The sequence below is a fragment of the Nothoprocta perdicaria genome, unplaced genomic scaffold (genome assembly GCF_003342845.1).
Source record: "Nothoprocta perdicaria isolate Ctin4 unplaced genomic scaffold, notPer1 scaffold_3, whole genome shotgun sequence".
Taxonomy (NCBI): Eukaryota; Metazoa; Chordata; class Aves; order Tinamiformes; family Tinamidae; genus Nothoprocta; species Nothoprocta perdicaria.
Window position 1 is genome coordinate 189,769 of NW_020455532.1, and position 11,758 is coordinate 201,526.

At 53.9% G+C, this 11,758-nt stretch overlaps 1 protein-coding gene across 2 annotated transcripts; it reads right to left on the reverse strand.

Annotated features, from left to right (window-relative positions):
* Positions 1–2,077: 2,077 nt before the first annotated feature.
* On the reverse strand, positions 2,078–11,727 carry PCIF1 (PDX1 C-terminal inhibiting factor 1). 2 transcript variants are annotated; one of them, XM_026042156.1, is made up of 16 exons: positions 11,700–11,727; positions 9,601–9,739; positions 9,300–9,424; positions 8,657–8,794; positions 8,123–8,253; positions 7,755–7,909; positions 7,338–7,485; positions 7,053–7,136; positions 6,406–6,505; positions 6,062–6,224; positions 4,801–4,973; positions 4,533–4,619; positions 3,835–4,019; positions 3,248–3,341; positions 2,866–3,041; positions 2,078–2,337 (listed from the first exon to the last, which is right to left on the reverse strand). In XM_026042156.1, exons 2-16 carry the CDS (start codon positions 9,722–9,724, stop codon positions 2,094–2,096), a joined length of 2,127 nt encoding a protein of 708 aa, XP_025897941.1. In that variant the 5' UTR covers positions 9,725–9,739; positions 11,700–11,727; the 3' UTR covers positions 2,078–2,093. The 2 variants fall into 2 exon arrangements, with proteins under 2 accessions (XP_025897941.1, XP_025897942.1); XM_026042157.1 differs by having other exon boundaries at positions 2,094–2,337; positions 9,601–9,734; positions 11,700–11,718.
* Between the last annotated feature and the right edge of the window lie 31 nt (positions 11,728–11,758).

Here is an 11,758-nt window from a genome sequence, read left to right on the forward strand (position 1 = left end):
GGGCCCGCGCACGGCGGGGGGGCACCGGGCTCTGCTGCCCGCGGCCCCCGCCCTGCGCGGGACACGGGGCCGGGCCGTCCCCCGGGCAGCTCCTCATGGTCCCGCAGCCCGGGGAGCGCGGCCGGCCCGGGACCCGCGGGCGGCAGCGCGGGGGACACGGAGCACCTGGGGGGGGACACGCAGCCCCCAGGGACACACGCAGCATCCGCGGGGACACGCAGCCCCTGGGGGCGCACACGCAGCCCCCAGGACATGCACAGCACCCGAGATGTGYGCGGCGCCCGCGCACGACGCGGGAGCCCCGGGGCTCAGCCACGGGCAGTTGGTCGGTGGCGGTACCGGAGCCCCCRGTGCTGCAGCCTCCTTTCCGAGGTGCCACGCAGCCTCCCCGTGCTCCGGCCTTCACTCCCAGCCCCGGGCTGCGCTCGGCCGCGGACGGGGCCGGAGCTTCCCCGGCCGTGGGGGTGTCACGGCCAGCGTGGGGGCAGTGTCGCTGCAGGGGGTGCAGACCCCAACCCGTCCTGCCCGCGGTCACTGTCCTGCACCCCCCGACCTGCCTCCTGTGCTGGCTGCTCAGCAGCCCCCCGGCCCCTCGGGCYCCCCGCCCGCCTGTTTTAGCCCAGCACCTTCCTCTCCTCTCCCTTTAACACCAAACCAGTTTGCCAGGTCCTCAAAGGGCTCGACCGCCCTTTTCCACTTCTTGCTCCATTCAACAGAGCTGTAAGAGGTAGCAGAGGAGCAGAGAAAGGGTCTCCAGGGGACGCTGGGGAACCTCACCGGTGGACCTGGAGAGCCCATGGTCACAGCACCAGCAAAAGCAGGGGCCAACCTGACTCTGTTTCTAAAGGCACTTTTTAAATGGGGCGGCGGGGCGGCAGCTGAGCCCAGGGGAGCGCAGCGCGGAGGCTGCACAGCCAGGGCAAAGGGACTTGATCAGCAGGCAGTTTACCCAGGCAGAGGGCAGGTTCTGCAGCACCTGTGGCTTTACAAGCTCGACGGCACCAAGGGCTCAACTCCAGCAAGGGTCAGACACTGGATGCAGAATTCTCCAACCACTTAAACTGATGATGATGCTAACAGTCAAATCTTTCCCTCAATGACCCTTTTTTATTACTACCTTTTTTAAACTTCTTGGGGAAGCTACCCYTATCTCCATTACCGATATCTTTGCTTCGTTTCTCACTGCACCTTTTAACTCTTCATGTCATGGATAAATTATTAAACATCCTGGGTGCCTCACTCGAGTTACAGAAAACTGCAGAGTGCTAGAGAGATACAAGTTCTGAAAATGACCATTTTCTACCATTCACCACAGGGCCCAGGCGGGCAGGGAAGGCAGCGACACGAGGCAGGGCTCTTTGCTGGTCTTTAATGTTCCTAAGAACTAGGAAAYGGAAATCAAAAATAGACTTTGCTCTTCTTGATAAAAGTAATAAAATGGTTAGCGCTGTTAAATTAATCCTTACAAAACAAAACCCAAGGAGGTTAAATAAAGCCCAGAGGCTCCRCATAAAAACCACGACGACTACAAAACAGCTGCAAAGACGTCTTTACACACCAAAGGAACGCGGCCGCCGCTCCGCGCAACAGCGTCGGCCAACACGGGACTCGTAAGTGTGGAAAGGAAACACGGATGCAATGGAAAGAAGCCCTGCGAGGAGCGCGGGGCCGTGGACACAACTATTTACACTATGGACACGGAGCGGGGCCGGCGCCGGGCCCCGGCTCTGCCCGCTCCTCCGGCCGCGGCGCCGGTGCCGCTGCGGCAGTTGCTGTCCGTCCATCAGTCCCTCCGTCGGCCTGTCCATCCTCCCCTCCGCGCCTGGCCCGGCTGCGGTCGCCCCCGCGGTGCCCGGTGCCGGAGCGGCCGCCTCTCCTGCTGCTCCCGTGGCGCTGYGTCCCGCTTCCCTGCGCCGCGCGCGGGCAGCGGCCCAGGCCTCCCCTGGCTCCAGCTCCGGCGGCCGTGCACGGGAAGCAGGTGCTGGGGGCTGCTGTGCGAGAGTCCCCCCAGGCGGGGCTGCAGCCAGCAGTCTCTGCGCCGCCCCGGGAGCCTCCTCCGGGGCCGCCGTCCCTCTGCCTCCCCCCTCGGCTCATTAGTTGGGATTAGTCTCCCGGCTGCTGCTTTGCTCTCGGCCCAGCTCCCGCTCTTTGTCTGCTGTGGAGGAGGATGAAGATGAGGAAGASGAGCTCGAGGAACTAAGGGTCCGGCCTGAGTGCTTGTAGGCTGCGACAAGCTCCTGCAGCCGCTCCGGGGTGGGCTCCCACTTGGAGAAGCCCGCGCTGTTCTGCAGGAAGAGCACGGCGGTGTTGTGCACGGCCTTGTAGTACATCTCCTCTCTGCAAGGGAAAGAGCAGCGCTCAGCGCGTGCCGAGCAGCCCCGCGCGGCCTCCCGCCGCCTCCCCACCTGCTCCTGCTCCCAGCTCTTGGGCAACCTGCTCCTTGTCCCTTGCCCTCCTAACTCTGAGGGGAAGGGCAGAGCGGGAGGCGCTGAGGGCCCCTCGCTCCCCCCGGCACAGGGCTCTTTTCAGCAGGGGCTCACCAGGCTAGAGCTAACGGGGCACAGACAACAACCACAGCACCACCTTGTGTAAACTGTTCAAATTACACTGGTACCCAGGAACACACAATTTGCAACCTTTTTAATTAAGTGAAACAGTAGTCAGGGAACAAATATATAAATCCATAGCACTCTGTATTCCTGTCTTAAAATCCAGGATGATTACAGAAAACATTTCTTCTTATCTGTCCTATTAACAGATTTCAACCTGGCATGAGCTATTCCTGACACACGTCTGTGCCTCGCATCAAAAGCACATTCCTAGCAGCACTTAGCGGCACTCTCACGACTCAAGAGACAGGCCTACTTTTTGCAGATGTGCTGGGACCCACTGCGGTACTCGTGATCAAAGGCTGGCAGGATGAGCTGGTGCCGCTTGAACTTGCTCTGTTCCATGCGGGTCAGGGCTGGTGTTGGAGGGTCCCTCCACTCGGGGATGAAGACAATAAAGGAGAGGGGCTCACTGGAAGTCTCCAGTAGTTTCTAAGTCAAAAAGAAAATGCGCTCTTTTAGCCTGGACTGAGCAGTGCTGTGTCTGACAAGGTCTATGAAACCAACACATTTCTGCTTCCCGAGCAATGAATCCAGCACTACAGTCTTTTGCCTCCTGAACTACAACCCTAGTGTGGGGATGCAGCAGTGCCGAGAAAGGCACAGCCTGCATAGTCCCACTCAGAACAGCTGCATACCTCAAAATGAGATACCATGGCATCCATCAGCTCCTCGCAGAATGGAGGATTTGCCTCAAAAGAGCCACTTATAGGGAAGAAATCCAGGCACGGGCTGGAAGAAAGAGACAAASACGTCAGTTAGAGAAGTTAGGATTTGATGAGAGCATCTTCCAAAGCATCCACATCCTCAGAAAGACAGTCGTACTCCCAGAGCCCTGCAGGACGGGGCCTGCCACTCCCTAACAGCGCAACTGTCACCAGGGACATCCTCCGTCTGGAGTCACTGCAGGTTGCCTGCTGACTCCAGCTCACTGCTTCAGGGCCCCGTTCTCCTTTTCTTCAGGACAAGGGCAAGCACCGACAGACCTACAGATCTCATCACATACGAGATCAGACCCCCTCTAACTGGACTAATGGCTCTCCTGATGGTGTCACAGGCGGCGTGTCCCCTCGCTGCCTTCAGCAGGCTTGAAGCACGTGTCCCTTTGAGCAGACAACCCACAGCCAGYGGCACCTCAACTCACAGAGCTGCCTAACTCGAGCCATTTACACGCACGCTCGCAGCCACACAGACACAGGCAAGGGCACCGTAACGTTGGACTCACCCCCTGGATCCAAAATACCCGTCTGTATCCAAGAAGGCCGAACAGTACTGTTTAAAATAGCAATTCAGGGGCGAGGCAAAGCATTCAAAACTCACTCCAAAGAGCTTGTGGAGGGCCTCGAAGACATGCACGGGAAGTGCCCCCTGCAGGCCAGTTCCTTCATACAGACCAACACCGAACATCATCTGAGGAGAGCAAACCCCGGTGAGCGATGCCTGCACTCGGCTGCGTTTCTGCTGCTCCCTTCACTGAACACGGACCCAGGGCCACACGTCCATGCACCCACTCCTCTAGGTACGCAGGGCCCCCTCTTCCTTGCTCAAATTCTTGTAGGTCCCCTGCATGTACCCAAGAATGCTTTTTAGATACTTCATCCAAATCAGGCCCCACAAGCCACCTGCCACCTTCACATATCCTCCCCACGACCCTGCGGTCCAGCCTCAGAACACGCAAATCCAAACTACGGAAGTCTTTTTTTCATAAGAATTTATCCCCACTGAGGTCTTCTTGTCAAGATCACAATTGCTGCCCAGACTGGAATCCCATCTCAAAAGAGCAGGAGCAGACAACGGACCTCGTTTAAGCCTTATTTTGCCTCAGGCTCCCAGAACCATAGGYCTCAGAGCACTGGTGGTAAGCTCAGTTCCCCAGTATTACTAGAGCTCCCTGATACATAATAACCATGGTGAGACCAGTACCTGATATCGACGAAGAAGGCACCAAACCCTGGGCAGAAACTTTTCAAAGCCAGAGTCATCAATGCAACTGTACCGATAGAGAAGCCACTGCAAGAGAAAGCCCGGCCATTAAAAGCAAGGACAGGACAGGCAAAGTCAGCAGACAAGCACATTATGACAATATCCAGGAGCCCCAAGGCGGCCAGCGCCCCATCCCACCTCGCCCTCCCTTCTCTCAAAGGACAATGGAGAAGCCCCCTGGGCGAGGGGAGCCTGCGCCYGCGCTCACCAGCTTGCTGAAGTAGTTGCGACTGACTTTGACCATCTCGCCCTTGTAGCGCACACAGGCCACGTTGTTCTCCATGTGCATCTCCACGCTGGGCAGCGGCGGCGACGGGATGGCCAGTCTCACCGGGTAGCAATACACGAGTCTGTCCTGCACTTCAGGAGCTTCCACCTCAGCTACAGAGAATGAATTAAAAAGGAACACAGGCCATTAGGACACGAGCAAGATCCCCCTTCCATCTCAAAACATGCAATGATGGGGGCTACAGAGCTCTCCCTGCAGAAACACAGCAGTTGCCTCTTGGTGTATTGTGTAGGCAGCTACCTAGGTTCAAAGCCAATTCCCCAAATCAGTTCCACGAACAGAGCGCAATAGGGATTCACTTGACAGTATTTTTCCATCTATAATACAGCAGCCCTGCAAGCAGCACCATTTCAGCATCTTCAACCATGTTTCAATGAGTAATTTGCTTTCATGACAGTTGTTATTTCAGTTTGCCCCAAATTCAAAGAACAATAAACATTCTCAGGTTGTCAGGTGCAGGAGGAAAAGGAATTTTTCTGCCACCTTATGGTTACCCATCTCAGTCAGCACCGAGTCTCAACTTCAGCAAAACAAGAGAGTTCACCGGAAAGAGCAGTAGGAAGGAATCTTGGACACAGCCRGGAGGGAAGACAAGTGGCAAAAAGCAGACAGGGGGAAGTGGAGGGAGCTGTCTGACAAAAGCAAGGATCTAAAAGAGAAAAGGACTTAACAGCAGCGGAGGCAGAAGTATGGATGTAAAATTGGAAGAGAGGACACAGAGAAAAATTCAAGAGACACGAATCCTGTGCAAGGAAAAAGTGCACAGAGATCCCTGGGATGCACAGGATTGCAGAAGGTGCTGCCAAAACGTGGCAGAGAGCACAGGGCAGGCAGAGGGCCTGGCATTAGAAAGGGAGTGGTGCTGTCCCCAGGAGTCCCTGCAGAAGCAGCGCAAGACAGAGCCGTGCTGGGAGCCCCRTTGGGTGTGCTCAGCCCCTAGGAAGCTACTGAATCCTGTTGAAGAAGGCACTAARGCTACTTGCTATTATAGCTGATAATGGCACCAGTTACGTGGTAACTGTGGCGGGCCGGGCATATCTGACTCAATTAAATGCAAGCCTGGGGACTCAGAGCTGCCCTCCCGACACATCACTGTCTAAATGGGGAGCAGCACAGACTGCATTGCCTTTACAGCAATGTCACATGCTGCACTGCTATGACTCTTCAGTTTACTGCATACCAGATATATTGTTCTCTTTGAGGATTGCAAGATGCTTCTCACGGATCCGCTTGACGTATTCGAGGGATATGTAATAAATCTTGCTGCAGATGCCTTCAACAGAGTCCTTTGCTGCAGCAGACACATGGGGCCCACACTGTTTGCGCAAGTGCTCCAGGCGGTCCTGTAGAACCAGAAAATCCCTTAAAAACCCAGAACCAGATTCCCTCGAGGTATGCAGAGTCTTCACTTACACCGCACAGAGCAAAGAGGAGCAATCGCAGCCTTCTCAAGGACCCTGTCCTGGCCCTACATGCCCCGCATGCTCTCAGTGCGCTCAGCTGCACAAAGCCAGGGATACAGACCATGTAGTCCTCCTTAGAGGCAGAGTGGTCCCGTCGCAGCCAGCTGAAGGTGTCCTCTACATTCCACTTCACCACTTTTCTGCTGTCTGGTGATGCACTCCTGCACGCAACAGAGAAGCAAGATTTTACCCACAGCTGTGCAGCAAAATATTAACCTAACAGGAAAATGGTCCACTTTGCTGCTGCCTCTGCTTTTCAAAGGCAAGCACTTTTAGGAATTTGTKACTGTGCAAAAGCTATCCTGTTAACAAGTTGTGTAGTGTTTAATCAGGCTATCTTACTCAATTCACTCGTGGCAGAATTCTTGAGAAAAATTAGACATGACTCAATAAAATACCACTATATAATGATTGCTCTTTAACAGCACTGACTGCCCAACCATTCTCACAATACCAAGGACAAACAACTTAAGAAGGAATTCCGTGTCCAGTCCTATCCATTCAGCTACCCCATGTTTGATCTTACAGTAAAATTATTACCAAGAGATCCCTCCAGGCTTATTGTTTTCCTTCAGTATGTTCCTAACCTTCTATTAACTCAGTAAGATGATGACCAGTGCTGAATAAGGTGGGTTATGGGAGTCCCTTCTAAAAACTCCTGTAAACTTCTTCTGTTTTCAAAAAGTGACAGAACTGTAAAGCTCCTACCTGGATTCAATAAGCCGTTTGGCAGCCTCAGCATACTTGAAGAGCAGTCTCTTGGCTTCCTCGCGGAACTTGATTCTGGATAACCTGAAAAAAGCACAAATTCAGAGGTATCAGTTTCAGCGCTGCCGTAACGGCGCGGAGGCCCTGGCCAGCTCCCACACTTCCCATCAAGAGCACCCTGCCACTTCGTCACGGGAAGTGAGACACAAAAGCCCAGAACGTCAGACAAATCACGGGACTGGTCCAAGACACAAAGCACAGGGAAGTGCTCTCTGAGAGCTGTACCTGATAGGAATGTCGTTCATGATTTCTCTAAACATGGAGGGAGAAACTACTGGCTCACAGTCACTAGGTAACAGAGGGTCTGTCCCTTTGTCAACSACCTTCCTCTCCAACATCCAGCGATTGAAGGACTCCCTTGGGGGGTCAATCCCTGCAGACGCACAGAAGAACCTGATTAACATGGGAGCATTAAAGAGATGCCCAGAAGCTCTGATAACGATCATCAGGCTAAAAGTCTGCTTAATGGCAAAATTCTACTGTATCACAAAATCACAATATACTAAATTATACAATGTCACAGAAAGCATAAACACGACAAAAAAAAGATGATCACAGGGAAAATAGATGTAAACCAGAAGGAGGAACATCAAAGCACAGTTGAGAAGACAAAAAAAAAGGAGGGGACCAGCAAAAATTTACCTTCTCTCTGCTGACAGAGCTCACGATAATGCTGCCGCAGCTTGAGAATAAGTTGGGATCGAAGCAGCTCCACCTCAGGATGTGGAGACAGCACTTCCGATGGTGCCTTCTGCTTAATCACTGCGTTTGTCTGAATATCCAGGTCCCAGTATACTCTACAGCAGAAGCAAATGTCATTAAGATGGCTAGACCACTAGCTAATTATCAAATGTCACTTTTAAAAACATCTCCTTGAGCTTTTTATAAGCCAGAAAACAGAACTATCAGGATTCCACCTTCCCTGAAAAGATTTTCTACAAAGATTTTTGGAAAAACTATCTGCTTCCTACTACGAAGGAAAGAACAGAAGACAAACAGAGACAACTCACTCTGACGGCCGCAGGAGAGCTGCCTGCTGTTTATCTTCGGGCGAAACACACCATGCCTTCAGAACAGAGGTTCCTGGAATACTGGGAGAGATGGGGACCGACTGGGCAGCTGGATTTCCTGGAATATCCACCTGGAAGCGAAAAATCCGAATGCCTGTATCACAAAAAGGTAAATGAGGAACCAGCCCAGTATACTGAGCAGCACATCACTGAGGACACCCAACAAACTGCTAGGGCACGTTTTGCCTGCTACCAGGACAGGTCATTAAGGACACGCAGGCCACCACCTTTCTCAGTCATAATCTGTTCTCTAGCATCTCTCAACCTCCACCTCAGGCTGCAAGACAGAATTGGTGAGCTGGCAGCAGCTGGGCCAGATGTTGTTCTTTTGTTTTCTGAAGATATCACGRTCTGAGTAATGTGAGGATGGCCTGACCTTGCACAGTTCAAAAACGAGGTCCAAGCCCCAAGTCCTGCAGGCTCGTTTGAACAAAGCCCCTGGTCACCATATTAGTTTCAGGAAGAAAGACCCACCTTGGGCTTTTTCACRCTGTTGCCACTGGGTGGAACTTCCTCAGAGAATCTCCTTTTCCTCTGCTTGCTCTCCACAGAGGTCTCCATCATTCCACCTTCCAGCGGCATAGGAGCCGCGTTCAGTCCCAGAGGGTCTGACTAAAGGGTCCAAAACATGGTACTCATTAGCTCCTCACCTCCCACTGCAGAGTCCCAAACAAAGGCAATAACCCCTCTTATCTTTCCATTCCACTGCCCCAAGTAGATGTAGATAAGGACGCTAACAGTTGACAACTGTGGAAACTTAACAGAAATGTCTTATAGGCTTCTCCCTGTAGACTTGGTTTGGGTTGTTTAAAAACAAACAAACAAACAAACAAACAAACAATCAAACAAAAACCCTTGGATGCAAAACTGCAGAACAAACGCAACAAGTTGCCCCAGTCTGTGCATTCTTTGAGCAGCGCAGCACCACATCTGGAACGTCACTACCTGGGTGTGCACCTGCACAAGGAATGCTCCGTCGGAACCAAGCGAACCTCTGGATTCAGAGAGGAGTTGGACAGCACACAGCACCCACCCACACCGAATCTCTGGTCTTCAAGAGCGCAGCATCAGCCTGTGCCAGGAGCAGCACGGCCGCCTGTGACCACCGCGTACTTACAATGACATCGTGCTGTCCCAGAACAGGCATTTCCCASAGAGACTGGTTAGTGAAGCGATTGAAATAGTAGGGGCGATTCTCCCTCTTGCTCCAGCACTTCTCCCAGCCAGCCTGCACCAGCTCATCTGAGAAGATAGGAAAAGTCAGGCCTGGMCCCGAGCAAGAGCCCTGCCCTTCAGGTCCTCGTTACTCTAACATCACACTCCGAATTAGCCTGGTAGCCTCTCATTTCACCTACTGCTCCCTGCTAGCCAAGTCCTTCCCAGTCCACACTGGGCCTTCTCAGACGCAGAAGCAGTACCTGGGAGATCCTGCACCAGCCGCATAGGTTTGGGTGAGCTGGGCTGGTTCTGGTTGGAGGTACCAGGTGAGTGACTCATCAGAGATGCCTCCTCCGCAGGGCTTCCGTGATTCTCATTGGCCATTTCTCAGCAACTGCACTAGAGAAACACATAAAATTGGGGTTAGAAAAGGAGAAATGCAAGATGCAGGCRGCTTATTCATCTGTAACAACAAAAGTTCATGCTGACAATTAAACAGAACTTGAACTGGTAGATACCAAACAGCACCTRAATCCTGAAAATACCTGTTTGCTAACCCAGATACAAACCAGCCGTGAGGGATGCTGAGCTTTAAACAGCACAAACCAGCGAGCTCAGTTGGCCAGCACTCAAAATACACAGTTTTCAGCTATATTTTTCCAAAGAGGGCAGTGCTTGATCCCATACCTCAGAATTGAGAGCATGAATAATGCAATTCTCAGAATGCAGCCTGGACATGTACCACCCTCTACCACATTCGTATTATTAGCTGCATCTGTTGCCCTCAGAGGCAGTTTAAGCCAGCGTTCATAACTTAACTTCATGCAGCCTAACCAAAGCTATTTACTAAAAGAAAAAAAACCCAACAAAACTACTATATAAAATAGCTTCAATGTTCCTCTAATAATAACTTCTGCGGTCCAGAGAACCACAGCTGGGAGTCAGAAACTCCTGGATTTTATTCCTGGGTCCCTCCCAGGCTAACTGTAATGCTTCAGAGATTATTTTAGCTCTCAGAACTCTTTCATAAGCATAACAACAGTTATGCAAACAAAGTCAGCCGAAACAGAAAGGCTCTATTTACTCATCATTAACTGCTGTCCACTGGACTTTCCCTCTCTTCCGCTTTCCCTCTCTTAGTCACCTTCTCCCCCGGGAAAGTTACTGAAACAGTCCGGCTGCTTCAGAGGCTACAGACGGCTCCTCTTGGACAGCCCTAAGGGCACGGGCAGTGAACGGGGCGGCAGGTTTGCAGGCGCTGACCTCTATTCACCCCACACACGAGCTCAGCAGCAGAAGCCCGATCCTGTCATGTTTTCATGTGGCTGAACAACCCCACAGTACTCCCTTGCAATACATTTTTAAGTCAAGACCCTGGTTTGGCTTGCACGCTGTATTAACTGGGGCGTGTTCATGCTTGCTGCTCTTCCCGTGCCTAGGGAACGTCGCTCGGCACCGGGGACAGCAGCACGGCCAGGGCTCTGCGCGCGCAGCCCCGCGCAGCGGGCAACGCTGCACAACGTTTGTTCACCAACACCTTCTGCTGAGCTCCGACCCCGCCGTGATCCCCGTGGTCATTTCGGCAGCCCGTCAGAGGCAGCAAAGTTAGCGCCGCCGCCCCGGGGAGATGCAGCAGCCCAGGGCCGCTTGTGGTTGTGCAGCGCGAGGAACCGCACGAGCCGGAGCGGTGCCAGGGTCCCGAGCCTGGAACCTGGCCACATCCTTCCTCAGGCGGTGGCTGCTCTGGGCATCTCCCCCTCACGGGTGCTGAACAACCACCGGACGGGGAGGATAGCTTCGCTTCTCCCGTTTGCAGATAACGCGGAGCAAGGGGGACACGTTATCATGTTACAAGCCCTAAGGATCGTTAAACACGTGTGTACTAAAACTTGGCAAAAAGAACACAAAGCTAACAAGGGCTTCTGACAGCGGCGGCTCTGCTTGCACGATACCAGTGTGTGGACTACGGCYGTGAGTGGAACCGGGAACCGGCACCGCACGGGGACCCGGGAGACGTCTCTGTCCCGCGGAGCGGAACCCTGTGGAGCTCACGGCGCAGGAGCAGCCGGGCAGCGACGGCRGCAGGACGGGCGGACACCAAAGAGAGCGGGAGCAGCGAGAGCGGGAGGAGCGGGACACGTGGGAGCAGGAGGAGCGGGAAGCACAGGAGCGGGATGTGTGGGACAAGCAGGAGCAGCGGGACCGTGACGCGCGGGGACGGGCGGGCAGCCTGGTGGAGGCAGCGGGGCCGCGAAGGGCAGCCCGGTGCCGCGCGGTGCTGCCGCTCGGTGCTGCCGCTGGGCGCGCGCCGCCGCGGCGGGAGCGGGCGGGGCGGGGCGGGCCGGCGGGCGGTACTCACGGTGTGGCGCTGCCTGCCGGGACGCGTGGCCGTCGCTCCGTGCTCGCCGCGCCGGGGCC